The sequence below is a fragment of the Schistocerca serialis genome, chromosome 10, assembly GCF_023864345.2.
Source record: "Schistocerca serialis cubense isolate TAMUIC-IGC-003099 chromosome 10, iqSchSeri2.2, whole genome shotgun sequence".
In the NCBI taxonomy this organism is placed as follows: Eukaryota; Metazoa; Arthropoda; class Insecta; order Orthoptera; family Acrididae; genus Schistocerca; species Schistocerca serialis.
In genome coordinates this window covers 46634517-46659847 of record NC_064647.1, presented here as the reverse complement: position 1 = coordinate 46659847, position 25331 = coordinate 46634517, and the positions used below count along the sequence as shown (strand labels likewise).

The following is a 25331-nucleotide window of genomic DNA, read 5'->3' as shown; positions in this document are numbered from 1 at the left end:
GGTGTGTCTGAAGTTCGTAATTCTCTGTGTAGTGAGTGGTGTAGTTGTGCTGGAAACGTAAAGTTTATTGTTTTTAATATAAGAAAATTACACATTGTATTGTATTGTTCTTCATCAATTTTTTTTTAACAGTGGATTACAAGATACTTTTTGTTTAGCAATTCACGTGTTCCTAATTATTTTATTTTGGAATACCGGAAGACTTATGACAAAATTATATTGAATTCCCATAGGAGATTATGCTATAACAAATAAGCAACCCAAACTATCAGTGATAAACTATCTTTCTAATGTTCATGTTTGACTAAAATCACAGTGCAAATACTGAGCTATTCAGTTTATTTGTTAAGTAGTCAATATGTTCTGTTCAGTTTAATTTTTGTCAAGAATTAGGCTTAAGAACTTTATGCAATTTGTTTCCATGATCTCCTGATCACTGCAGGCGATTTTTATGTCTCTCTGTTCTAATGATTTAGTTCTCAAATTGAATCATCTGAGTTTTAGTGAAATTCAGTTTTAGTTCATTTTGACTGCATGAAGATTTCAAAAAGTTGCAATATCTTGTGTTGTACACACAATCCGACAACATTTTATGTCAAATGTGTCTTTTTAAATTGTCTGTCCTTTGAGTGGATGTGTCTTAACACATAACTCTCTTTTGCAACTGAATTTATTTTTATTTTGCCTAAATATCCAGGGTTATTCATAAGTGCCTCTGGGTTTTCAGAGGACAATGGTACGAAAACTACAAGACATAAAATCACACCTACCAGCGGATAAAGGATCTCTCCAAGTATGCACTGTGGCATAGTTGCAGAACATGTAACAAATCATTCGTTCTGTATTGTCGTATCACACCCAATGAACAAATTTACAAAGCAGGCTGCGGTTGTGCCTTCACATATTGACGTTTGCCACATCACATAATGTACCTATATTGTGCATCTGCAATGTGAGTTAAAAACTTGCAAACATGCTCTATCCACTAAAGTGTCGTTTTCTGTATTATTTGTAGTTTTTGTGCAGTAGCCTTCTGAAAACCTGGAGGTACTTCTGAATGACCTTGCACTGATGCATGTCCTTTGTGGGTCATAATTTCTGCAGTAACTAGCATTTTCTGGGTGAAACTGTTAACCATTGGACTTTGCTTTGGTTATACATACTCTCACTTGTGACTTATTGGATAAGCTGTAGACAGATTGAATTCATTTACTTATCAGTTTTGCTCATAATGCTCCTTCTGCAGCTGATAATTTACGTTGGTGTCATGATACTGGAAAAAGTGGCAGAGTGACATGACAGGATGGAACTTCTATGAAAGCAAGAGGACTCAGAATGCTGGAAAAAGCATGTTTCTTTATTTGTGAGAAAACAAAACCCTAATGTTGGTGTACATTATTAACGTTACTGCAAATATCATAGTCTGTACTGGCAGGGCCACTGACTTGCGTCGTGCCTAGAAGGTGACTGAAACTTTGGTGCATACAATGCTAGTAGAGTACCAATGCCTACTTTGGAAGTTGTTCAGCTGCAATATCTGTACCACTTATGATTTTTATGCTGAATAATATATTGTTGAGCAAGCAACACATCATACAGACACCACCTGCAGTCTCTCTGTCACGGGAACATTCAAACAATGCTTTTTGCAACTGCCTAACTGTGCCTGTCTACAATGAGCAAATGTCAAGCTGTTAAATATTTTAGAAGGAACAGGAAAGAACACACCATCACTTATCATGATTGTAACAAATATCAACACATTTATATCATCATTAAAGTTGTAGCAGCCATTAACAGTGAACAAACTGGATCTGATGACTTTCAAGTTGTGTAATGCCTATTACTACAAAATTTGTGACTGGTAGTATATTTTGATAGTGAGTATAGAATGGACCTGCCTTTCCTCTACAGGAAAAAGCCACTAATTAACAGAGTAAGCTCACAGCAAGAGCATATTAACAGTGATAACATATTCTTAAACAGCTTGAAAGTCAGTAAGTGTGTTTGTTGGTAGTGACTGAAGCAACTGTAGCAAAGAAATAAATATATAAATCTCTGTTTATAATTTAGAATAATAATTTTATTCATTGTAGAACCCAGAAGCATAAGAGGATTGACCATGTTTGAATATAAAAAACATCAAATTTGAGTTGCAAAAGACAAATAATTGTTAAAACATCTGCCCAAAGTGTAAGCAAGCATTTAAATTGCAGTTGAGGAGTGATGAGTAATACAAAAAGACATATTTTAGCTGTTAAAAGTAAAAGTAATGATAGTGCAGGAATAATTTTCTCTTCCTGCCTTTGCACCATGTTTTATACATACTGCAGCAATATTGTATATGTGAAAGATACACTATTTCATGGCAGTACATAAAAATTTATAGGAATAATTTAGCAACAAGATATCCTTGACATGAGTGCCCAGTTCTTCTAGAATGTTCCATCTGTGAATTTTTGGCCAAAGCCTTATTCAGAAAAGAAAACACACACAAACATTCACAACAAGCAGGGACACCTAACATGCAAGCAGGAGCTGTCTGTGGCTACAGTGGCCGGAGATAGTGTGTGTGTGTGTGTGTGTGTGTGTGTGTGTGTGTGAAGCAGTGTGCGATTAGCAGGGGGGATGGGGAGATTTCCCCCCCTCTGCATCAGACCATCCCCTCCTCTGGTTTTAGTTTATGCATCCCAACCTGGGATGTTTATTTCCCACGCACTGGAGTAAAACTTTACACATATAATTTAAATTTGTGGAGCCGAACACTGAAAGTTTTTAGTAAGTCTTACGATTAATACTATTAATATGTTTCAGTTTTCTAACATCAGAATAAGTACAGCTTTTCACAAATGTGCCTCTACTTTTTGAATTCCTCTTGTATACCTGTGTGTAGATGATTTTGTAAATAAGCTTGACCTATAATGTACTTTTAAAGATATAACAAGGGATGGCTTTTCTGATAGTGCATTCGCGTGAATAGTGAGTTTCGGCATTAACATCTATTTATAAACAGCTGTTTAACCATGCATAATGCCACGGTCCAAGCTAACATATATAATTCTACTAACCCCCAAGACTGGTGAAAGCACAAATCGCACCCGTGTGTGAAGTGCCAACGTGTATGTGTTCATTTTCTTTTCTGAATGAAAGCTCCGTGTGTAACAGGCTTTTCATTGTGCCTCTCTGCACTTCAATGTGTCATTTTTATCGAGTAGCAATCTGTCCCTTTCATAATATTGTTGATATTCCAGCCTGCACTGTCCATTGTTTGTTCTATTTGGGAATTTGTACTTTTTTTCCTCAGGCATCTGGACTTCTTTGAGATGGTTCGAAATGAAGATGAGAAAGAGTTGGCCAGGAAATTTGAAAAGGTACTGCCGATATACTCTAAAGATACAATACTTTCTATGGCATATTAGCTTGGCGATTCCTAAGCTCTAAATCTTAACAGCCACTTTACTACTTCTGTTCTTAGTATTTTCACAAGTTACTTCTATAGATCTTTGAGGAAAAAATTGCCTTTACATTTGGGATATTATTGATATCATTTAAAATGGCTGATTGTGCACTATCAATAAAAATTCTCATTTTATTAGCATGATTATTAATAATAATTTATCATTATTAACAATATTGCTTTTACATTATTTATATTCTGTAAAAATAAATTTCAGTAGGAAACTGCTCATACAATGGCATTAATGAAATTTTTACTTGAATTTATAGACTAAAAACCTTTGATTATTGTGCAATGAAAGAAATTTACAGAAGACAAAATAAATTTCTATGAAATTGGAGTCCAATTTTTCTTTGATGCAGTTCTTATTTTGAGATCATCGGTATTGTATTCACTTGTCTGCTCCAATTGTGACACATTATTGTTTTGTCTAATTGCTCTTCATATCATCATCATATGCCAGCAAGTCTCTGCCCTAGATCTTAGCATTCATTTCTCACCATCTTTTGTGATCTAGTATTGTCTTCAGCATTTCTCTCTTTTATTTTTCCTTCAATTGTTCTGCATCATGTCTTCCTACTGTCACCATCTTAGCTACATATAGGACTCCATACTTCACCATTTTCTTCTAGTGTTATGTCTGTGTCCATAGATATATTCTTATTGCTGAGTGTCTTTCTGGTCATACAGAAGGCTGACTGCACTTTTCATCCTCTCTATTATTCCCTCATTGCTCCCTTTTTTTCCTGTGATACATTCCCTTAGATATTTAAATTTGCTGCAGTATTAGTAGGATAACAATATTATGAAAAGGATAATTGCTACTCACTATACACCGGAGAGATAAACACAACAAAAAGAGTGTCACAAAATAAGCTTTCGGCCAACAAGCCCTTGGTCAAAAATAAACACACACATACACACTCACGTGTGAGAGTGTGTGTCATCTATTTTTGACAACGGGCTTGTTGGCTGAAAGCTTATTTTGTGACACACTTTTTGTTGTGCCTATCCGCAAATCAGCATCTCTGCTATATAGTGAGTAGCAACTCTCCCTTTCATAATATTGTTGCATTCTATTCTAGATTTTCCATCGTTTTACTGGTAAGACAATGCAGTTTGCTCCTTTTACATTGTACAATATGGATATCTCAGACTATTTCAATGCCTGCACGGTAGAGTACAAATAAGAGGAATCAGTAGTGATAATAGGCTGAGGACTTCACTGTTTACAGGAGCACATAGACACAAAGAGCGCGACGGCAATGTTTGACCTGCTACGTCGCAAGCTGAGCCACACGGCAGCCTATCCCCACCTCCTGTCATTGCTCCATCACTGCATTCTACTGCCATGTAAGTACATTTCTGTGATTGTGCATCTTACGTTTCAGTAATTACAGTGAGATACTGGTGGCTGTCAGACCTACAAATGGTGAAGCTTTTCAATATGTAAGCTTATTATTACTTCATGAATGGATTTTCTCCATGGTTTTTATGGAACCTCATTTAGATATACACCAGAATCTGTACAAATTTAAATTCAAATTTCCTATCACAATATTGTTGTTGGTGCACTGCTCACAAAACACTTGTGCGTCCAATCTTAGAATATTGCTCAGTTGTGTGGGATCCGTAGCAAGTAAAATTAACAAGGGATGCTCAGTTTATACAAAGAAGAGAAGCACAAATGGCCACAGGTTCCTTTGATTCTCGGGAGAGTGTCACTGAAAACCTGAATTGGTAGATGTTTGAAGACGGCCATTAGTTATCCCCGAAAACCTAATTACGTAGCTTTAAGAACCAGTATTAAGTGAAAAATACAGGGATACACTTCAACAGCCTATGAATTACGCCCACAAGGCTATGAAGACAGTTTTGGCCTAATTACAGGCTTGCATAGATGGAGTCCGTTTATACAAGAGTCTACTGGGTATTTGACTGTGTTATGATACAATGAAAGTACTCACATTTTGGTTAATATTGCAAACAGCCTTCATCAGGGAAGGAAAAAATGCTGGGTATCTTATAGTTGCTTCAGAATGCCAACTAAAATGTTAATTGATGAGCACGGCTCATACATCTGTGGCTGCTAATTTGTAGTGGATGTGGAATGTATTAAGTAAAAAACATCATTAAAAGAAATAAGAAATAAAACTGGAAATTACTGTATTTACAACAATCTTATTGTGTGAGTGGGACAACTGTGAAGTAAAATTTTGAACACACATTTATGTTATTCTTAAAATTGTAGATTTTTTTCATAACAGGGCTAAAATGAGGTTATGTGGCACAGATGTAGAATACTGCAGTGTAGCAACAACAACAACAACAATAGCAGTAGTAGTAGTAGTAGTAGAAGAAGAAGCAGAAAAGACAGTGTCCTGGTGAAATAAGCACTGTGTTTCATCTTGAGAGTATCATTACAAAAAAGAATTCTCTGCTAATCAGTGCTATAATTTGGTCATTTTTGCTGAACTTTCCAGTGGACTACGGTTCCCATCCACAACACTGGCTGCTGTTTGATCGGATAGTGCAGCAGCTGGTCCTCCAAGGCGAAAACAGCAACAACCCTGATGTGGCTCCTCTCCATATCAACGTCAAAGAGCTGGTGCACTTGTAAGTTACATCTGTGTGTTCTCACTCAGTTGTCTGACCAAAAAGTGAAGTTGTTAAGCAACTTGTGGAAAAACAGTAAAAGGAGTAGGAAATAGAGGAAGACTTAATGTAGTTTTATTCATCTGTGGATCACTCCTACAAGAATACAGTAATAAATAAAAAAAAAATAAAAAAAAGACATTTACATATTGCAGGTTATTTTGAGAAGTATGTGACAGGAAGTTTATAAGCCATCCTAGTAATTGCTTAAGTAATCTAGGCAAACCTCAGAAAACCTAAATCTTGACAGCCAGACTGACTGGAGTCTGGCCAGTCTTTTCAAAATAGAAGAAGCTTATTTGGTTTATCCCTAGTGTAGAGCACTGTTTTGCAAGGAAGTTGTTTAATAACATAAAAAACTACTACTACACTGTTCATTCGCTTCTCAACACCAATCGCTATGCTCACTATCAACTTCCATCAGGACATTGACAGTAATGTTTTTTTTTTTTCCATTATGCTACTGGAACTTCCCATTTTCTTGCCCGAAAAACTGAGTTGGCTTCCCTCTATAAAGAGATAGATACTGGGCTCAGAGAGAGAATAAGGTGCTAGTATTATCAACTGCAGAGATTTGGAGTGATATTTTCCAGAAAGGAAGAAGAAGAAGGAAAGGGGGGTGGGTGAAATGGCAGAGCTGTGTGTGTCACATATTTTACCAAACCCCTCCTCTGTGTAATCTAAATGAACCCTAACTATAATGTTGCAAACAAATTAAACCAACTTAATTTTTTCACATACTTGCTCCACCTGTTCAACAGTGTATAAGTGGTAAGATGTGTCATTCCAAGTTTGGTTTACACTATGACTATAAAAAATTTTCTCAGGTTAGCCAAAACTGTATCATTCCTCCACAGTGGCTAAGGAATTCAGCAACAATCTGTGCATATGCAGATAATTTAAAAGACTTAGGTTCCAGCTGTGGTAAGTACTGTTGTGTACTATCTTTTACAAAATGGTTGTGTTTTGACAGTGATATCAGAAAAAACAGCCACCTGTCACCTAGTGCGCATGTGCGTGTGCGCACACGCACATGCACACACATGCACGCTCTCTCTCTCTCTCTCTCTCTCTCTCTCTCTCTCTCTCTCTCTCTCTCTCCGTCTCTCTGTGTGTGCTCTAGTTGAACACAGGAAACACAATTCACATATCGCTCACTGAATCATTTCTCCCACAGTCAATTCAGGAGATGCAGCTGTAAGTGATACTGCAGTGGTATTTCATAACTGATGAAGTGCCAACACAAGTCATGGTTACATGATGCAAAGTCAAATTATTTGCATACACAAGCATATACAACCAGAGATTATATTGATGTCTCTACAGTAGTGTTGATAAATCTGTTTGAGAGTAAACATCTCAGTATTTTTCTCTGTAGCCTTTCAGCATTTAGTAAACCACCAAGGTCCCTGTCAAGGTATAATTTGGCCTTGACAGCTTCCTTAGCAGCAGAATCCCAGTAGATCAGTGTATGCTATACTCTTAGTGGTGCATGTAAGTGGTTACAGAGAAATACACTAAATTGTTTACTTTCTGGAAGCATCCAAGCATCACAGACAGTGAAACAATCGCTGGTAGCATGTGCTAATTTCTCGATCATCAAATGACATCTTCACAATGTACGTTGACCAAATACTGCATATAGAAGACCACCTTAGTCTAGATACAACAGTCAGCTCAGATGGAACTGTTTTATTACTGCCAGAAAGGCATATTTCTGTGATAGTCTCAGTCAGGAACACAGTTTTATCTTCTGGGACATAATTACTCATATCAAACTTTGACGTTCATTGTCTGAAGCATATTTTTCTTGCATTTAAGAAATCCAGTTAGATCTTGGCAAAATAAACTGCCTAATACAAAGACTGAAATACAGAGAAATGTAAAGCCGCACTCTTTACAAAATGTAAAAATGTGGTGTCCTTTAACTACTCATTAACAGTGTGACAGATAATTTGACTACTAATTTCTGTCCCTACCATTCTAATTAATTACAAGCAGACATTTAAAACAAATCACATTACTCTCAAAATGTAAAATATCATATAGTTCAAGCCATCATTCAAATACAAATAATTTTTTTTATCATTTTGATGAAAGTCTAGCTTTTATTGCTTTTTATTTAGGCTCGCAAAGGAAGAAGAGTTGGTGGCTGCAAGGAACCGAGCAGATGAACTGGAGAAGGAAAATGCAGATCTCGCCTCACGGTTGGCCAAGAAGGAGCAGGAACTGGATCTCCGACTGCAAGAAAAGGTAAATTATTGACATACACTGAATGACAATTGGAATTGGGGTACTCTTTGTGGAATGGTAGATTCTATAAACATCAGTGCTCGAACAAGTAGTGAAACAATGAAATGTCTCACTTCAGAGATAGAGTCACAATTTATAACAGACATCCCAATTAGCGAAACTTCCTGGCAGATTAAAACTGTGTGCCGGACCGAGACTCGAACTCGGGACCTTTACCTTTCGCAGGCAAGTGCTCTACCAACTGAGCTACCCAAGCACGACTCGTGTTTTACTTCTGCCAGTATCTCGTCTCCTTCCTTCCAAACTTTACAGAAGCTCTCCTGCGAACCATGCAGAACTAGCACTCCTGAAAGAAAGGATATTGCGGAGACATCGCTTAGCCACAGCCTGGGGGATGTTTTAATCTGCCAGGAAGTTTCATATCAGCGCACACTCCGCTGCAGAGTGAAAATCTCATTCTGGATCCCAATTAACCTTCGTCAAATGTGTGCTAGTAAAGCACCTGATAGTAATCTGTTTCTGACCGCCTTGTAGTGACAAGCTCAGTCATTATATGAACCTTGCTTCATCATCATCTGTATCTGTGACTGATTAAATATAGAAGTGCAGTCTAGTGGCAAATGAATTGCAGAATATGTACAGGCAGCTGGTAGATTTTTGTACAGCTGACAGCATTTCTTGGATCTTGTGAATAAAATCCTTTATGGTGTTTGGTTTTTGTAATTTTTTAAGTATCCCATAATTACACAACCTATGTTTTGGTGATATTTACAGCAGTCTGCTTCATTGTGACTGTCAAACATCCAAAGAAATTTGATTCAAATTGACACATATTAAGATATATAATTTTTATTTGCTCGCAGATATGGGTATTGTGAACGTGTCATTTTTACATTTTACCATCTTTCAGTTTGTGAGTGACTTAATAATGGTTGTAGAAAATGGAATTAGCTGACAGTGTTAGTGGCAAGGATTTTGTCCTTTAACTGATAAGGAAAAAAACTGTGTTTCTCGATATAACTATGCAACCTGTAATTGCCACTGTAATGAATTATTAAAAAGTAATATGTATTTTTGATATTCAGTGAAGTAAGTCAACAGAAACTGTAGGTTTGTGATGGGTTGTAACACACTTTGCATTTTTATACCCTGCAGATAAAAGTTACTAGCACAGGGTTTTGAGGATTTCATAATTAATATGAGTTAGTTGTGTTTTTACATTGTACAAATTTGTCATACAGGAAGACATGGAGACAAACTTACAAAGAGTCAAGGAGAGGCTCGAGAAGGAGACGGCAGCCCACCTAGAGATGAAGCAGCGCTGCTTGGAGCTGGAAGATCGTGCCTGTGAGCTGGACCGACAGGTGGCCTCAGAGAGGGGGGAGAGGCATCGCCTGGAACGGCTTGTCAGCTCAGGGTCGCTGCCAGATGATGCCAAGGTGACTGAAATAAATTCTTCTTTCTTTCTGCTTGTTGATATATTCAGTTGTACATAGCTACTTCTTTTCCACTCTATGTAAGCTGCCATTATCCTCTCGCTGTGTATTCTGCAGAAAGATAAGAGTACTGTAGTGATTCTTTACTTACATAGGGTCGAGCAGCTATTTCAGCGCTGATGGGTTTATTGTCATATCCGTCTTGAGAAGCTGATTTGTGTTAATTACATCTATTAGTTATAGATGAAAGAGCCTTTCAGCAAAGCATTTGCAATCAGTATCAAATAATGGGATAATATGCACCAGTTGCAGGAATTTAATAAAATCAAATTGTAGTTATAAAAGTGTTGAGGCTTTTGTGGTCTCTCCTTCAAGATTTGCCGGGTAGTGCTTTTCTCAGGCACAGCTGATGGTAGTCCAATGGTTTTCCTATCATTCTGTCAGGACAAGTGGCCAGCATCCTCGAAAATTTGCTCACCAGTCATGGAATAGTGTGAATCTTTGAATATGCTATGCAGTTGTGCTTGTGCAATGTCAGAGAAACCACTAAATGACCGTTGGCAGAAGATCACAACATGAGTGCCAAAAGGCAACATGTTGTAAGGTAAATGATTTTATTTGAAAAATTTTTGTCTGTTCTGAAACATGGGTAAATTGATTCCATTTACCATTTACAAAACTTGCTCTTTATGGCTGAAAATGTTTCACACTGCACTACGATTAAACAGAGAACAAAAATTTGAACAGTGTGTTAATAATTCTCCTGGGTGTTAGTTGTTATTTCGAGATATGAACATTAATAGATTGCTTCTGGGTATTCTACCTAGTTGTTGTTTACATTTTATGCACAATGTTTCAAATACTGACTCATCTGTCTTCTTCTGTTGCTGTGAGTTTTGCTGTTACATGTACTCGTTGCGTGGACTCCAACCAGACTGTGAACTATTGTTTGTCCACACCAACATTTATAGCAGAGTTCCATCCCCAATGTGCACTACGCCCTTTGACACTCTTTTCAGAGCTTGCAACGATATTTCGTGAAACACAAATTGTCTGTGTCTTCCAACTCTTGTGAATGTGCTGTCTGGCAAGATTTTAATAAATTGAGTGCTGTATCCCAGGTGTTATTTCTTTTAAAACTGCTATCTGTTTTTTAGGTTTTCTGACATCTTTACTGTGATAGACTCCTCTATTATGCTGTCCCAGAAACTTTGCATTTGCACTGCCATACTGGTCTCATCGTATTTCATTTCACGGTGATATTCGAGGCAGGGTTTGGTGACGGCTGATTTGCTAGGTTGCTTTAGTCGGGTATGTACTGACATCCCTCACATTCCTTCTAAGCTGTTCTTATAGTCTGCCCCACATAAGACATGTAACATTCACCTGGAATGCGATACACACCTGGCTTTCGGAGACCGAGACATCTTTAACAAGGCTAAGAATATTGTGTATAAAATGGAGGTCCTGGCGGAGGTTTGAGTCCTCCCACGGCATGTGTGTGTGTGTGTGTGTGTGTGTGTGTGTGTGTGTGTGTGTGTGTGTGTGTTTGTCCTTAGGATAATTTAGGTTAAGTAGTGTGTAAGCTTAGGGACTGATGACCTTAGCAGTTAAGTCCCATAAGATTTCAGACACATTTTTATAAAATGGAAACAGCACCTTGGCAGAACACAAGGAAGCATCCTATTAATCAGTCGTTCTGAGAAAACTTGAGAGATTAAGATGAACATTGACGAGCAGATTTTTGCTCGGTATGTATTAGTGCATTTACTTTCAGTTGAACAATCCATCACTAGCTGATCCCAGAACACAATGATTTGTATGCATGACATCAGGGTGGAGTGATATTTTCTGTTTCTGAACAAACTATCGCTAGTGTTAAAAATATTTGATGTAGTAGTTTATAAAAGTGCAAATAGTGTGGTTGTGGGATTTTTTTTAAAAAAAAAAAAAAAAAAAAAAAAAAAATTGTAAATCATTTAGTTTGTAGATCAATTCGTGACAACCTACCACTGACATAACAACATTCTCACTTTTTGATAACAGGTGGTCGGGCTGCGCTCGGGACTCGGGGATGGCTACGACAACCGACTCGCCCCAACGACGCCCCCGGATGGCAGTGGCAGCCCTGCACCCCCACCGCCACCCCCACCTCCGTTGTCTGACACCCCAGAGCAGACACAGTGTCTCTCCTCCTCAGTTCCTCCCCCACCACCCCCTCAGGCTCCCCCAACTGCACCTCCGCCCGTACCTGTACCCCCTCCGACACCTCGGCCAGAGAAGAATGTGCCACAGCCTTCCAACCCACTTAAGTCGTTCAATTGGTCTAAGCTGCCAGATGCCAAAGTCACGGGCACTATCTGGTCGGAACTGGATGACAGCAAGCTGTACATGGCAATGGACCTCGAGAGCATAGACAAGCTTTTCTGTGCCTATCAGAAGAATGGGATTACAGTAAGTGTGTCCTTTGTTATATCCCAAGGGGAAAGGGGGCCTCACAATTCCTTTGTGACACATGCATAGTGAGTACGGGGCCCTGAGCCATTACAGCTTTCTGTACCAAATCATAGCAAGTTCCAAAATGTATCTAACCATAAACTCATACGGACAAAAGTAACCGGCGATGGTGCACTTAGTTATATTCAATCCAGAATGGGATTTTAACTCTACAGTGGAGTGTGTGCTGATACGAAACTTCCTGGAAGATTAAAACCGTGTGCTGGACCGAATCTCAAGCTTGGGATCTTTGCCGGGCAACTGTTCTACCGAATGAGCTAACAAAGTGTGACTTACAACCCATCTTCACAGCTTTACTCCCACAAGTACCTCATCTCCTACCTTTCAAACTTTGCAGAAGCTCTTGTGCAAAACCTGTAAGACTAGACCTCCTGGAAGAAAGGATATTGTGGAGACACGGCTTAGCCACAAAACACTTGCCTATGAAAGGCAAGGGTCGCAAGTTTGAGTCTCAATCTAGCACATAGTTTTAATCTGCCAGGAAGTTTCAGTTAATCAGATGTTCATACTGGCTACCATATATAAACATATTGGTCGTAGTCGTTCAAAGATGGCCTAAATTAGACAGTACAGAATTACCCTATGACTCGGCAGTGACTTTAACTTGTTTAATTTTGAATGGGAAACTACTTGTACATTAGAGGCAGTAAAAATGATCTTAATAAGTACTCATAAATGCAGTTCTGCAACAACTCCTACAAACAAAGAGCATGACGGTTTATACACGAAAAAAGATATTTTCGACTTCCCGGCTATAGTATCAACATTGGCAACCATGATGCTGCTAGTCTGAAGGCAGAAATTACAGGGATGAGGGTTATCAAGAAAGCATGGAGAGCATCAAGAACTGTTGTAGTCTTGAACATCCAATTTAAAATACATATTAAACATGGATTTTAATTATAATAAATGAAGAAAAGTTATGATTAGTGCTAAAACACATAGTAAGTCATGCTATAAAAAAATATGCACAAAATAAAGGCAGTGAAAGATAGTAAAGATTCGCCTTGGTTTAATGGTACCATTGGTTTAATGGTACCATTGCACTGACAGAGGTTCTCACATTCTGTCTACAAGAGAAAGGGTAGGAATACTACTATTAATGAACATAACAGTAATTTCGTTACACAGATTTTTGTGAAAGGTCTATCAGAAGAGCCTAGCAATTTCTGGGTCTACTGAAAGTCATTGAATGGATTCACACCTTCCATATAATCTCTCATGAGTCAGCCTGGTGTTGAGGCTGAAGACAATATGCATAAAACCAAAACATTGAATTCTGCATTTAAAAATGCATTCATACTTGAGCGATTTTGAAAAAAGAGCTCCCAGTATTGAAAATAATTCCAGACTGCTCAAAGTGAAGCTTATGTTTAATGAGAATTTCTTGCGACATATGGTAGAAATTTTTTGTCACTTTATGATTGTAAGTAAATTTCAGAATGAATTGGAGATTTTGGTGAAAAGTATAGCAGTTCTCTTTAAATGGGAATAAATGCATTTAATACCCATAGAAAATATAAAGAAACTGATTGTATCCTATTATCAGATTAGTGATAAAGTTCCAGAGTCTATCACATTGTTTATTTATCTGTTTTTATATATGATCTGCCCATTTGATCATGTACAGTACAGAATACTTTACAATGTCAGACACCTCAAACCTAAGTGTATACAATATTTACTTGCATCAGCATCCTGTTACATTCATAGGTTTAAAGAAATTCATGTATACAGTTGTATGAGGGACATTCGAAAAGAATCCAACCTTATTTATTATTGTCGAAACCAACAGTGGAATCAGGGTGCACATATTCTCTATGTTTGTAAGCATACATAGTGTGCATGCCTGATTTTTTTTCACAACTGCACAAACAACCAGTCACTTGCCACAATTAAACACACGTAAGTGGTAGTCATCGAATTTTATGTTGTGGGCAAAATCACAGGAGGGCGAACAACGTTATTGCATCAAATTTTGTTTCAAGCTCAGCAATTCTCAATTCGAAACAATCTGTGAGATCTGACAAGTGTTTGGGGATGAAGGAATGGGTGCCACACAGGTGGGAGGGGTACAACCACATCTAAGATGGCCACTCACCTGTGAGGAGTGAAGCAAATTTAGGTAGGCCCTCAATGCCTGTAAATGAGATTGTTATCGGTCACGCGAGGACCCAGGTGGAGCAGAATAGATGAATCACAATCGGGGAAATTTCAAAAAAAAGTCAAAATTAGTATTGGATTCATTTCTCCCATTTTAACAGAACATTTGGACCTCTGGAAGATCTCAGCAAAACTTGTGCCATAGTTGCTAGATGAAAAGCAACTTCATTTGGAAATCACACAGGACATGCTGCATACTGTGAACAGCAATCACAGCTTTGTTAACTTGTGATGAGTCCTGAGTTTGTGGGTACAACACAAAGAAGTTACAGTCACTGCAATAGTCTGTCATCCTCAAGGGGTGGGGAGGCAGGTCTGCAGCAATGTGATGTCATGTTGACAATCTTTTTTTGACTCTAGTGTTGTGGTCCATCACGAGAATACCCCAGAACTTACTAACGTAAGTAAAGTGTACTACGAAGAAGTTGTATGTCAACTTTGTGAGGCAGTGAGATGCAAATGGAAGGACTTGTGAGCATCAGGCAGTTGGCACCTTCACAACAATAATGCACCCACTCGTCTTTCTCAATACAGAGTTGATTTGGCCAAACACAACAAGGCTGTGGTTTGTCAGCCTGGCTTTTCCCTATACTGTAACAAGTGTCTGGAAGGTGCCAGGTTTCAGAACAGGGAAGACACTATGCAGAATTGCATGCAGCTGCAGGACACCTTCCCACACTGTAAAACTTCTGTTGTCAGCACTACAATACCCATCACCCAAAGAAATTGGCATTGGTAGATATGGTATGCTTACAGTTCAAGTAACACATAAATGGAGGCTTCAGCCTAATCCAAATAAAACTGAGGTTACTGTGTTCCATCTAAATAAAAAAAGAAGCTACATGTCACTCGTGACGGAACTGAAGTGCCCTATAACTACAACGCAATATATTTAGCAATCACTCTGCATTGATCCTTGACATTCAAACTACAGCGCATGAAATTTGGCTGAAGAATGGATCTTCTTTGTAAGATTGCCGGAAGCAGTTGGAGTACAGACATCAAGTCTCTGCTGTCTGCTGCACTTGCTCTTGTGTATTCTGCTGGTGAATACTGTGCTCCTGTGTGGTAAAACAGCACCCACACAACAAAGACTGATGTGCAGCTTAATGAAGCTGTGAGAATTATCGTTGCTACTGTTAGATCTACTCCCATTTAGTCATTACCTGTGCTAACAAATATTGCTCCAGAAGATCTAATGAGGAACGCAGCTAACGTAAACTTGCTCGAGAAGAGAAATCTCACGTGAACTGTCCCTTGTACGATGCCCTACGAGAACCACCAACAACTCGTCTGAAATCACGCAAACCACCGTGGGTCAGTTCGGGAGGTATCAGTTCCTGGGTCGATTCGGGAGGTATCAGTTCCTGGGTCGATTCGGGAGGTATCAGCTCCTCTGACATGACACCTGTGTGGTGACAACACTGGAACAAACTTTCACCTGATGGCACTGACATGGTTCAGTATCTGACAGAGAAAGTTGAGCGGTTCCAATGACTGTATCAAACCTATTCAAAACTGAACTGCATTAGGACGGTTCGAGGGAGGTGGGTTACACCTCGAAGAAGTGAGGTTGCCATTCCTTAGCTATCCGCAGCTGAGGAGAGGGGCAGCAAAAAGAATGCTCACTCGAAGCATTTGACCTAAGGGCTCTACACCAAGTGACTCCTAGTGCTCTAGGCTGGTTGTCAAATTTGGACATTTCCATTTGATTGTAGATACTCATAAAGCCACCACATGTATAATGCATAATGATCATTCCTTCCAACATAGTATTTAAAAAAGATGCTACTGTCTAGGACTGTGATTGATAGGCAACAGCAAACCCTGTATGGAAATATATGCACAACAATGTTATGGTATGCACAGCTGTCTAAAAGAAGCATGAGGATAGTCACCACAAAAGTAATTATATTATAGGTTCTGTTTTCTCATTAAGGTGACTGTAGTGGAATTGTAAATGCAGAAGAAAACATGTCTCTCGAATTGTTTTGTAGGATATGCAGTAGACTAAGAGAGAGAAGGGAAAGATCACTGTCATTCAGACGAAACTAGAAAGTTAAGAAAAAATCTGGAAAGAATAAGGGATAAGAATGTAAAACAGATCCGGGAAGTGGCAGTAGGCATAGGTCTTCATCAGTTTTGGTGTTCGTGTGGAAAATAGTTTTGATTTGTACTTTATAACTTAATATTGCAATCTTCCACATTTCATAGTACTGAATAATTTCTGTCTCGGCAAATTATTGTTTAAGAACATGGTGTTACAAGCAATAACTGGGCAAAAATAGTCAAGCTAAGTTAACTTTTGACGCTTTAATCAACAATTGCAACAGAAGAAAGTAACGTGGACATTTGAAAGTTTTTAACAGTGCAATCATTCATATGTTTTATAAATTTGGTTTTACTTATTAATTTTTCTTCATGTTTTACAGTTCAAAGTGTGGTAAAGATGTAACCTGTGCATTCATTTCTGTACTAGTACTTCATCCCAATTCAGTAACAGTCGATTTGGAGTTTTCAAGAAAATTTAATTCATCTTTTCCGATCTTCCAGAATGAAGGCTCTGTAGAAGATCTATCAAAGCTGGGCAAGAACCGCACAAAAGTCATCTCAGTAATAGATGGTAGACGTGCCCAGAATTGCACCATCTTACTGTCCAAGCTTAAAATGTCAGACGAAGAAATTTCTAGGTTAGTAGCTATTCTAATTTCCTTTGATCATTAAAGAAAAGAAAGAGCTATATTTTGTAATGTCCCAACTGCTTGCTTATCGATTATTTGTGTAGCTGTACTTTCACAATAAGCTGCATACTAAATTTAAAGTAACTCAACAACAACTGCAGTTTCCTACTTGTATTTATGGAAACAAAGAAAGCGGCATTCTGTAAGTGGAAAAGTGATATGTGTAGAGGAATGACGAATGGTTAATTTCTGTTAGTTATTTATTCCAGTGATACTACATTATTTCATAATGAAAGTGAAGCATATCATTTAATAGAAGTCTGTGCCACATTTAAGATGTGCGGATAAATGCACAATTCAGTAAGGCAAAGGTCTGTTATTCTATTTACAATCTAGACTCGGAGGCATTTGCTGCTTAGTGGTGATGAGATATAAGTTACATTGCCACAGTGAAATGCTATGCGATATTTGCCGGGGTGTCAGTCATATTTTTATTTTCTCCAAATGCTTTTCACTTTATAGTGGCAGTATACACTGGGAATACATCATCTGATGATAAGTTCTGTTCTGTATCTTAACAAAAACTCACTTGAGAAAATCAGGAGACGAAATTCCAATATTTGTGGATACGCTCTCATAAAATTAGGAAATGCTTTTGTCACAAGGTTTTCTCTACTTGTATGTGCATTTTGTGGTAGTAATTACAATACTCTCTAGTTTCACTGTTTGTGACCCACCCACCAACTAGTCACCGACACCAAAGCAGGAATCACAAAGCCTTTTCATCACAGTTATTTATCTCCAGTACACCAGTAAACACAGTATCATATTGGTTATGATGTAAAGAATGTTTAAAAGTGCATTCATAATGAGAAAAATGCATTGCAGACTTTTGGGAGGAAATGAGAGGAACACTTGCCAAGTTGGAGCATTGAGATGGTCCACAAAGTGTGGAAAGGCAGATGTCTGGGTTTGACTTGCGGTGTGGCACACTATTTTGTCTTATCACAAATGCCAACACAGCTTAAATGTACTCTGACTACGGCAGAAGACTTTCATTTCAGTGTAAACAGTTTTAAAAAACTGAGCCATTCAATACTTTGGGTTACTCCTTCATATACATACTGAGACTGATTTTGTCAGATGTTTAAAGTACTCAGCACAAAATTGCAGACAACCTGATAAAACAAAATATGCTTCTAAGCTCCTCAGCCATACAAATAATTGTGTTCTGTCTGCATTTATTATCCACTTCCACATTCCTTCTGGCAGTTGAAAATGGAGTGAGCACACACCGATACTGGCATGAATTTCTTCTCTGGTCAATACCAAAAATGGGGGAAAGGGCGAGGAGGGGAAGGGGGAGGGGGATAAACATTCACATGAACTGCTGAGACCTGTAATATTACAAGATCTGTGAGCTAAATCAATTGTGTTTTATTTCCAGATCAGTGAGAATAGTAGAGTATTTCAGATTTTTCTGTGAGGTACGAGAACTTTCAGTCAGAAGCATCTTTGTTTCAATAACTATTAGTTTTAGATGTAATTGCTCAAACAAATATAAAGTCTTTAGGTACTTTTGCTTTCACCTGTCATGTTACTGGAGTTTCTTGTTACTGCTCATTTAGATAGTAGTGGCTCAGCTAAATTCTAATTTTGTACCTCATGAAGGAGCTGTTGTTATGAAGAATCACTAAGTGAAATATACATCTAGAATATGATGCGTCTGTTTCTGTCTTTTTTAAGATTTAGACCCTATCCGTGGCCAGGGTTATGGACATGTGTGGTTGGTTCGATCCTCAGGTGTTGCTAGGAAAAGTAGTGTGTAATTTTAATTTGTGGAATACACCAGTAGCCAGGGCAGCACTATTCCTAGTGTAATTTTAATTTGTGGAATACACCAGTAGCCAGGGCAGCACTATTCCTAGTGTAACATCTGGTTCAGTGTCGGATTTAGCTGGAGAGTGGTTGTTAGTGTTGCTGTTCACAACAGCTGTGTAGTGGTGTTTTGCGTTGATTTGTGTACAAATTGTCTTAGGTTGTCAGTTGCCAAAGAGAAATTTCAAAGAAAAAGTTTCTAAATATAATGCTATCATTTATTAATTTCTATACTCATAATCTCACAATAAGACATGTTTACTTCTCTTCTTTTCTTTCTGTGAGTAAACAGCATCAGTCTCATTTCTTTTGTTGTTATTCTAAGGTAAAAATTGCTTTTATTTTCCCACCTACATATGCCCTTTCCATCCAAAATCTGCAAGTTAAGCTTGTTCCTTGCCTTGCTCCATTATACCTTTGCTCGTCACCTGTAATCTCAACAATTTTGTTACCAAAGATGCAGTCTGTACGTAAAGTTTTTACGCAGGAATATTGCTTTCCTGAAACTGACACTAGTTGTAAGTGACAATGTCGAAGTGACGCTATTGCCTCCCACACTGTATTGCAGAGCCATACTAAGCATGGACAGCAGGGACCAGCTCCCAATCGATATGGTGGAGCAGCTGCTCAAGTTCACGCCATCAGCAGAAGAGGCTGCTCTGCTGGAAGAGCACGCAGAGGAGATTGACAGCCTGGCACGAGCTGACCGCTTCCTGTACGAAATATCAAAGTAAGTATAGAAACTAAACCGTGTCGCCCATTTCCCTGCATATATTGGAGTCCGGACTAGATCGCTATACTGATTTACCACCTTCTTTATTACAAGCTTCATATCTCCAACACTGTTGTTATAGTTGGAAGTACAGCTGTATCAGGTGTCAAATGGCATAGAAATAGTTTCGCGTGAGACATATTATTGAGATCTACTGTACGGTACACTTATAGTATGCGAAACATAAAACTGTTCTGAGAGACCGATATCGGCCAGATACAAAAGCACAAACACCGTTACGTGAAGACCCAACAGTGCTGTAAAAATTGCACGTCGGTAGTATTAACTTCTGATGCTACTCGTAGGGTAAGATTGTAGTGGTACGGTTATGTTAGCAATGACTAATGAAGAATGCAGATGTCATTTTTATTGTGTAAAATAAATATATGGACATATCCGTATGCAAATGTTAAGGAAAAAAGTAAATATATTTCACCATTTCCAAATTAACTCATATCAAAGTTAAACAACTGGGCCATTCGAGTGATCGGCCAGAAACAGTTAGTGTCAGTCGTTCTCTGAGTGTAGACGACAGTGCACGAGACTTCTCAGCCTTTGGCACGGATTCGATCTGTTGTGGCGTAACAAGCTAGCTACGCCACACTGAGAAGGGAGCCGAAAGGCACACGTACACACACGCCGACTGGCGTCAAGTCTGGAACAGGATAAGTAGTGAATTCTCATAAGAAAAGTATGCAGCTCCTCAAATACTTATCTTTTATTTATCCTTGTGGTACATCGCTCTTGATAATACAAATAAGACTATCTTCAGATACGGTTAATGGCGCCTTGCTAGGTCGTAGCCATGGACTTAGCTGAAGGCTATTCTAACTGTCTCTCGGCAAATGAGAGAAAAGGCTTCGTCAGTGTAGTCGCTAGCAAAGTCGTCGTACAACTGGGCCGAGTGCTATATCGTATCTCGAGACCTGCCTTGTGGTGGCGCTCGGTCTGCGATCACACACTGGCGACACGCGGGTCCGCCATGTACTAAATGGACCGCGGCCGATTTAAGCTACCACCTAGCAAGTGTGGTGTCTGGCGGTGACACCACATTCCTCCCCCGCAAATCGGCGAACGGTCGTGTGATAAGGCTTCCGCCGGCCGTGGGGAGGACCACATGTTGACGTATGCGATGAGGTGGGGAGCCTAACAACAGGCGAGGCTGTGCCACCCGCACCCGGCCATTCGGTCTGAGGGGAGCTAGGAAACGCCTGAAAACCTACTCCAGGGTGCACGTCAACATGCGGTGTATGCGCCCGTAAAGAGACAGGAGGGGCCGAAGGGTCGACCTCCATTGCGTCGGGGTAGCCGACGCGCGATGACGTCACGTGGTCCGGAGCGGGCAAGAGTTCCATGGCGGAGGACAGCTGGTCACGGGAAGCGATCGGCGGCGCGTGACCCAGGGAGGCGCTTGGCGGCTGCAGCAAAGCGTCGAATGCGGGCGGCGCCGGAGGGAGAACAGGTGGCGGCGGCGGCTGCGGCGCGTCGCCATGGGGCAAAATGGAAGGCATCGTCGGCAACACCTGGGGATGAGGCGAGCCAGTAAATGGGTCCCCAGGGCGCTGACCGGACGGCACCGTCGCTGAAAGCAGACGGGGAGCGGCAGAACCCGTGCGACGACAGAGGCGCAGCTGATTGAGATGCCGACGCACCTCACCAGAGGCCCCCAAAACCAAATACATTGCGCGGCCGAGGCAGCAAAGAATGCGCCCTGCGAGCCAACGCCATGAACCTCGATAGTTGCGATAAAATACAACGTCGCCTGGAGTAAAAGCAGGAGTCTGCCGCTGCACAGGAACCTGATGCGGCGGATGCAGCAAAGACATCAAGGTTCGATGAGGACGACCGTGGAGCAACTCAGCCGGCGAGCGACCATCTCGGGGCTGAGAGCGATACGAAGACAAAAAGAGCAACAATGCGTCCTCCCGAGAATGCGACTCTTTCAACTTCAACATCTGTGACTTGACAGTCCGGACCAATCGTTCAGCGGCACCGTTTGACTGAGGCGAAATCGGCGCGGATGTCAGATGTTGAATACCATTGGCCTGGCAGAATGACTGAAATTCTGCGGACATGAATTGTGGGCCATTGTCGGAAACAATAGTCTGCGGAAGACCTTCAATGCAAAAGATAGCAGACAACGCTTGGATGGTGGCAGAGGACGTCGTGGAAGACATCCGGACAACAAAAGGAAAATTACTGAAGGCATCTACCAGAACCAACCATCGAGCATTCCAGAATGGACCAGCAAAATCGATGTGCAAGCGTTGCCAAGGGGAATGGGCTTTTGGCCATGCAAAGACTTTCCGCGGCGGTGCGGATTGTTGTTCGGCACACGCCATGCAAGAAGAACACATATTCGTAATCGCAGCATCGATTCCGAACCAAGTACAGTGCTGACGAGCAAGTTGTTTCGTTCGCACTATACCCCAATGTCCTTGGTGAAGAAGCCGTAAAACAGAGGACTGTAACGAACGTGGGACCAGCCTCGTCGCCAATCTGTTGTGGCGTAACAAGCTAGCAACGCCACACTGAGAAGGGAGCCGAAAGGCACGCGTACACACACGCCGACTGGCGTCAAGTCTGGAACAGGATAAGTAGTGAATTCTCATAAGAAAAGTATGCAGCTCCTCAAATACTTATCTTTTATTTATCCTTGTGGTACATCGCTCTTGATAATACAAATAAGACTATCTTCAGATACGGTTAATGGCGCCTTGCTAGGTCGTAGCCATGGACTTAGCTGAAGGCTATTCTAACTGTCTCTCGGCAAATGAGAGAAAAGGCTTCGTCAGTGTAGTCGCTAGCAAAGTCGTCGTACAACTGGGCCGAGTGCTATATCGTATCTCGAGACCTGCCTTGTGGTGGCACTCGGTCTGCGATCACACAGTGGCGACACGCGGGTCCGACATGTACTAAATGGACCGCGGCCGATTTAAGCTACCACCTAGCAAGTGTGGTGTCTGGCGGTGACACCACACGATCCTTATTACTGTCCCGTGTCCAATTTTTGTATCACTCTCACATTCGGTTATTCTTAAATGAAGAACACACTCGGCGACACCGTCTCTGCCGGGCCACTCGAATTTGTCCGTGCAACGGCCCTGTTGGCTAACTTCGACACTAATTAACACTAAAGTGGTGCAACATACTGAATTTTTTTCTAACAATTACTTTTCAGCACAATATAACCTGCAATACCCTTATGAGATTTTCAGACAGTTTTCAACATAAGGCAAGATTAATAGTGGCCATTATGAAAATCAATTAAAATACACAGGTAACTGGTGGATTACACATCCCCGTGCAATACCAGCATGTAGATCAGCCTGTGCAACATTGCCTCATTGTGTAAGGACACCCCTAGCTGCCACTCAGCTCACCCACAGGTAGGAACAGACAGTTAGGCTGACCGTTAGGCACTGCAAACCTCTGCACCAATACAGAAACACAGTGCGGTGTTGTTGTGGTTGTGTAAATTCCACAAGAAACAGAAAAGAAACAAAACTGTATGGATACAGTTATGAACCAAAGCATTATTACCACAGCTCACCACGAGATGGAATGTTGCCTTGTGGCACTGAGCACACGTAACACACTAAGGAAGCTATTTGAGTAGAGCAAATCTGAATGTGGAATTTTCTGCTGAAAATACAGTTCACAAATGAGAAAAATACACTGACGCACAAGTGACTTTGACAAAGGAAAATTGTTACAGACACGTACGGAAAGTGGTCAAAGGACTGTGAAACCTCAAATAGGCGATAAGGTATCGGACGTCCACACCTCACAACCTCGGAGGGTGGAGGCTTGCCCATTCTGTAAAGCAGAATAGGAGCCAGTCTGTTGCAAATCTGATGGCAGAGTGCAATGCCGGTGCAGGCACAAGTGTTTTAGAACCCACTATTCAGTGCACCAGATGACCACTGTGTTCCTGTACTCGTGCAACAATATTGTCCATTAAGATTGCAGTGGGCACAGGACCTCACATCAGAGGAAATGTGTCACTCGATCAGACGAATTATGTTCCTCTTTACATCTGGCTGACGGTTCTCGCCGGATACACGTCATCCGACCAAACAGCCGCTCAAAGCATGCATCTCACTACGGACCTAGGCCAGTGGGGGCAGTACTGAGCTAAACGGACATTCGCTGGGGCTCGCACGGGACCTGTGGTAGTAATTGAAAGCACTGCGACAGCTGTGCACTTTGTGAAAGTTACTGCAGACCACCTGCGTCCCTTCACGCTCGGTGTCATCCTGACAGTGATGGCACCTTCCGGCAGGATAAATGGCCACGTCACGAGGCCAGAGTCGTGTTACGATGTTTGAGAAGCACAATACTGAACTCGGCTCGATGTCTCGGCCACAAAATCCACCTTACGTGAATCCAATAGAACATACCTGAGATGCTATTGGGTGCCAGATTTGCAACTACGAATCATCACTCTCTAATTTACGGGAATCGAGCGTCCTGTGTGTACACATCTGGTGCCACATACTTCTAGAAACCTACAGAGGACTTGTCGAATCCGTGCCTTACTGGATCTCTCCTGTATTGAATTTCAAAGGTGAACCAATTTTTATTAGGCAGCTGGTCGTAACATTTTGGTTCATCAGTGTATACTGAAATTAACTTAATGTGAATACAACAAAATACATATTTATAAATGTTTACCTGACCTCGGTCACATGGGAAAGACGTCAGTGTTACTACCAGTATTTGTAACTCTACAACTTGCCCACAGGATTGGCCACTACGAGCAGCGGCTAAGGAGCCTGCACTACAAGAAGCGCTTCACAACATCGGTGTGCGAGCTGGAACCACGCGTGAGGGCAGTGCTGGAGGCCTCGCGGGAGGTAGCACGGTCGCGGCGCCTGCGGCGTCTGTTGGAAGTGGTGCTGGCATTGGGCAACTACATGAACCGCGGTGCACGTGGCAATGCCCGTGGCTTCCGCCTGGCCTCCCTGAACAGGCTGGCCGACACACGGTCCAGTGCAGCTCGCGGCACTACCTTGCTGCACTACCTCGTGGAGGTGCTCGACAAGAAGGTCAGTTGACAGTCAATAGTGGAGATAGTTCATCTGTGTCGGTTTGAAAGGGCGGAAACTTGTCTGGAAAATTGGAAATCCTCAGGAAAATGGAATTTAATGGAAAAGTCAGAGAACTCTGAAGAAATTCTGTGACAAGAGTTTAGGAGGAGTACAACTGTTCATTGAGAGAAAGAAATTTCCAGGGTAATTTTGTTACAAATCATTCTGAGAGAGTATTTAAGAAATTGTTGGTTTTTGACTTGTACAAGCAATGGCCTTGCCGTTCTGGTACTGCGAACGGCTGAAAGCAAGGGGGAAACTACAGCCGTGATTTTTCCCGAGGGCATGCAGCTTTACTGTATGATTAAATGACGATGGCGTCCTCTTGGGTAAAATATTCCCCCATTCGGATCTCTGGGCAGGCACTACTCAAGAGGACATCGTTATCAGGAGAAAGAAAATTGGCGTTCTACGGATCGGAGCGTG

The 25331-nt window shown here is 40.7% G+C and overlaps 1 protein-coding gene across 4 annotated transcripts in view; it reads left to right on the top strand.

The window, feature by feature from the left end:
- LOC126424539 (disheveled-associated activator of morphogenesis 1) overlaps window positions 1-25331 on the top strand; it is a 456338-nt gene that overhangs the window by 344200 nt on the left and 86807 nt on the right. For all 4 annotated transcript variants that reach the window (XR_007576184.1, XR_007576183.1, XM_050087275.1 and 1 more), the window contains 9 exons: window positions 3305-3371; window positions 4693-4810; window positions 5941-6073; window positions 8239-8365; window positions 9607-9804; window positions 11848-12255; window positions 17035-17171; window positions 19609-19770; window positions 24560-24863. Coding sequence is in view for 2 of the 4 variants with exons in the window: in XM_050087275.1 (XP_049943232.1) it covers window positions 3305-3371; window positions 4693-4810; window positions 5941-6073; window positions 8239-8365; window positions 9607-9804; window positions 11848-12255; window positions 17035-17171; window positions 19609-19770; window positions 24560-24863 (1654 nt within the window). In the remaining 2 variants the exon portion in view is untranslated. The remainder of the gene's footprint in view (window positions 1-3304; window positions 3372-4692; window positions 4811-5940; window positions 6074-8238; window positions 8366-9606; window positions 9805-11847; window positions 12256-17034; window positions 17172-19608; window positions 19771-24559; window positions 24864-25331) is intronic.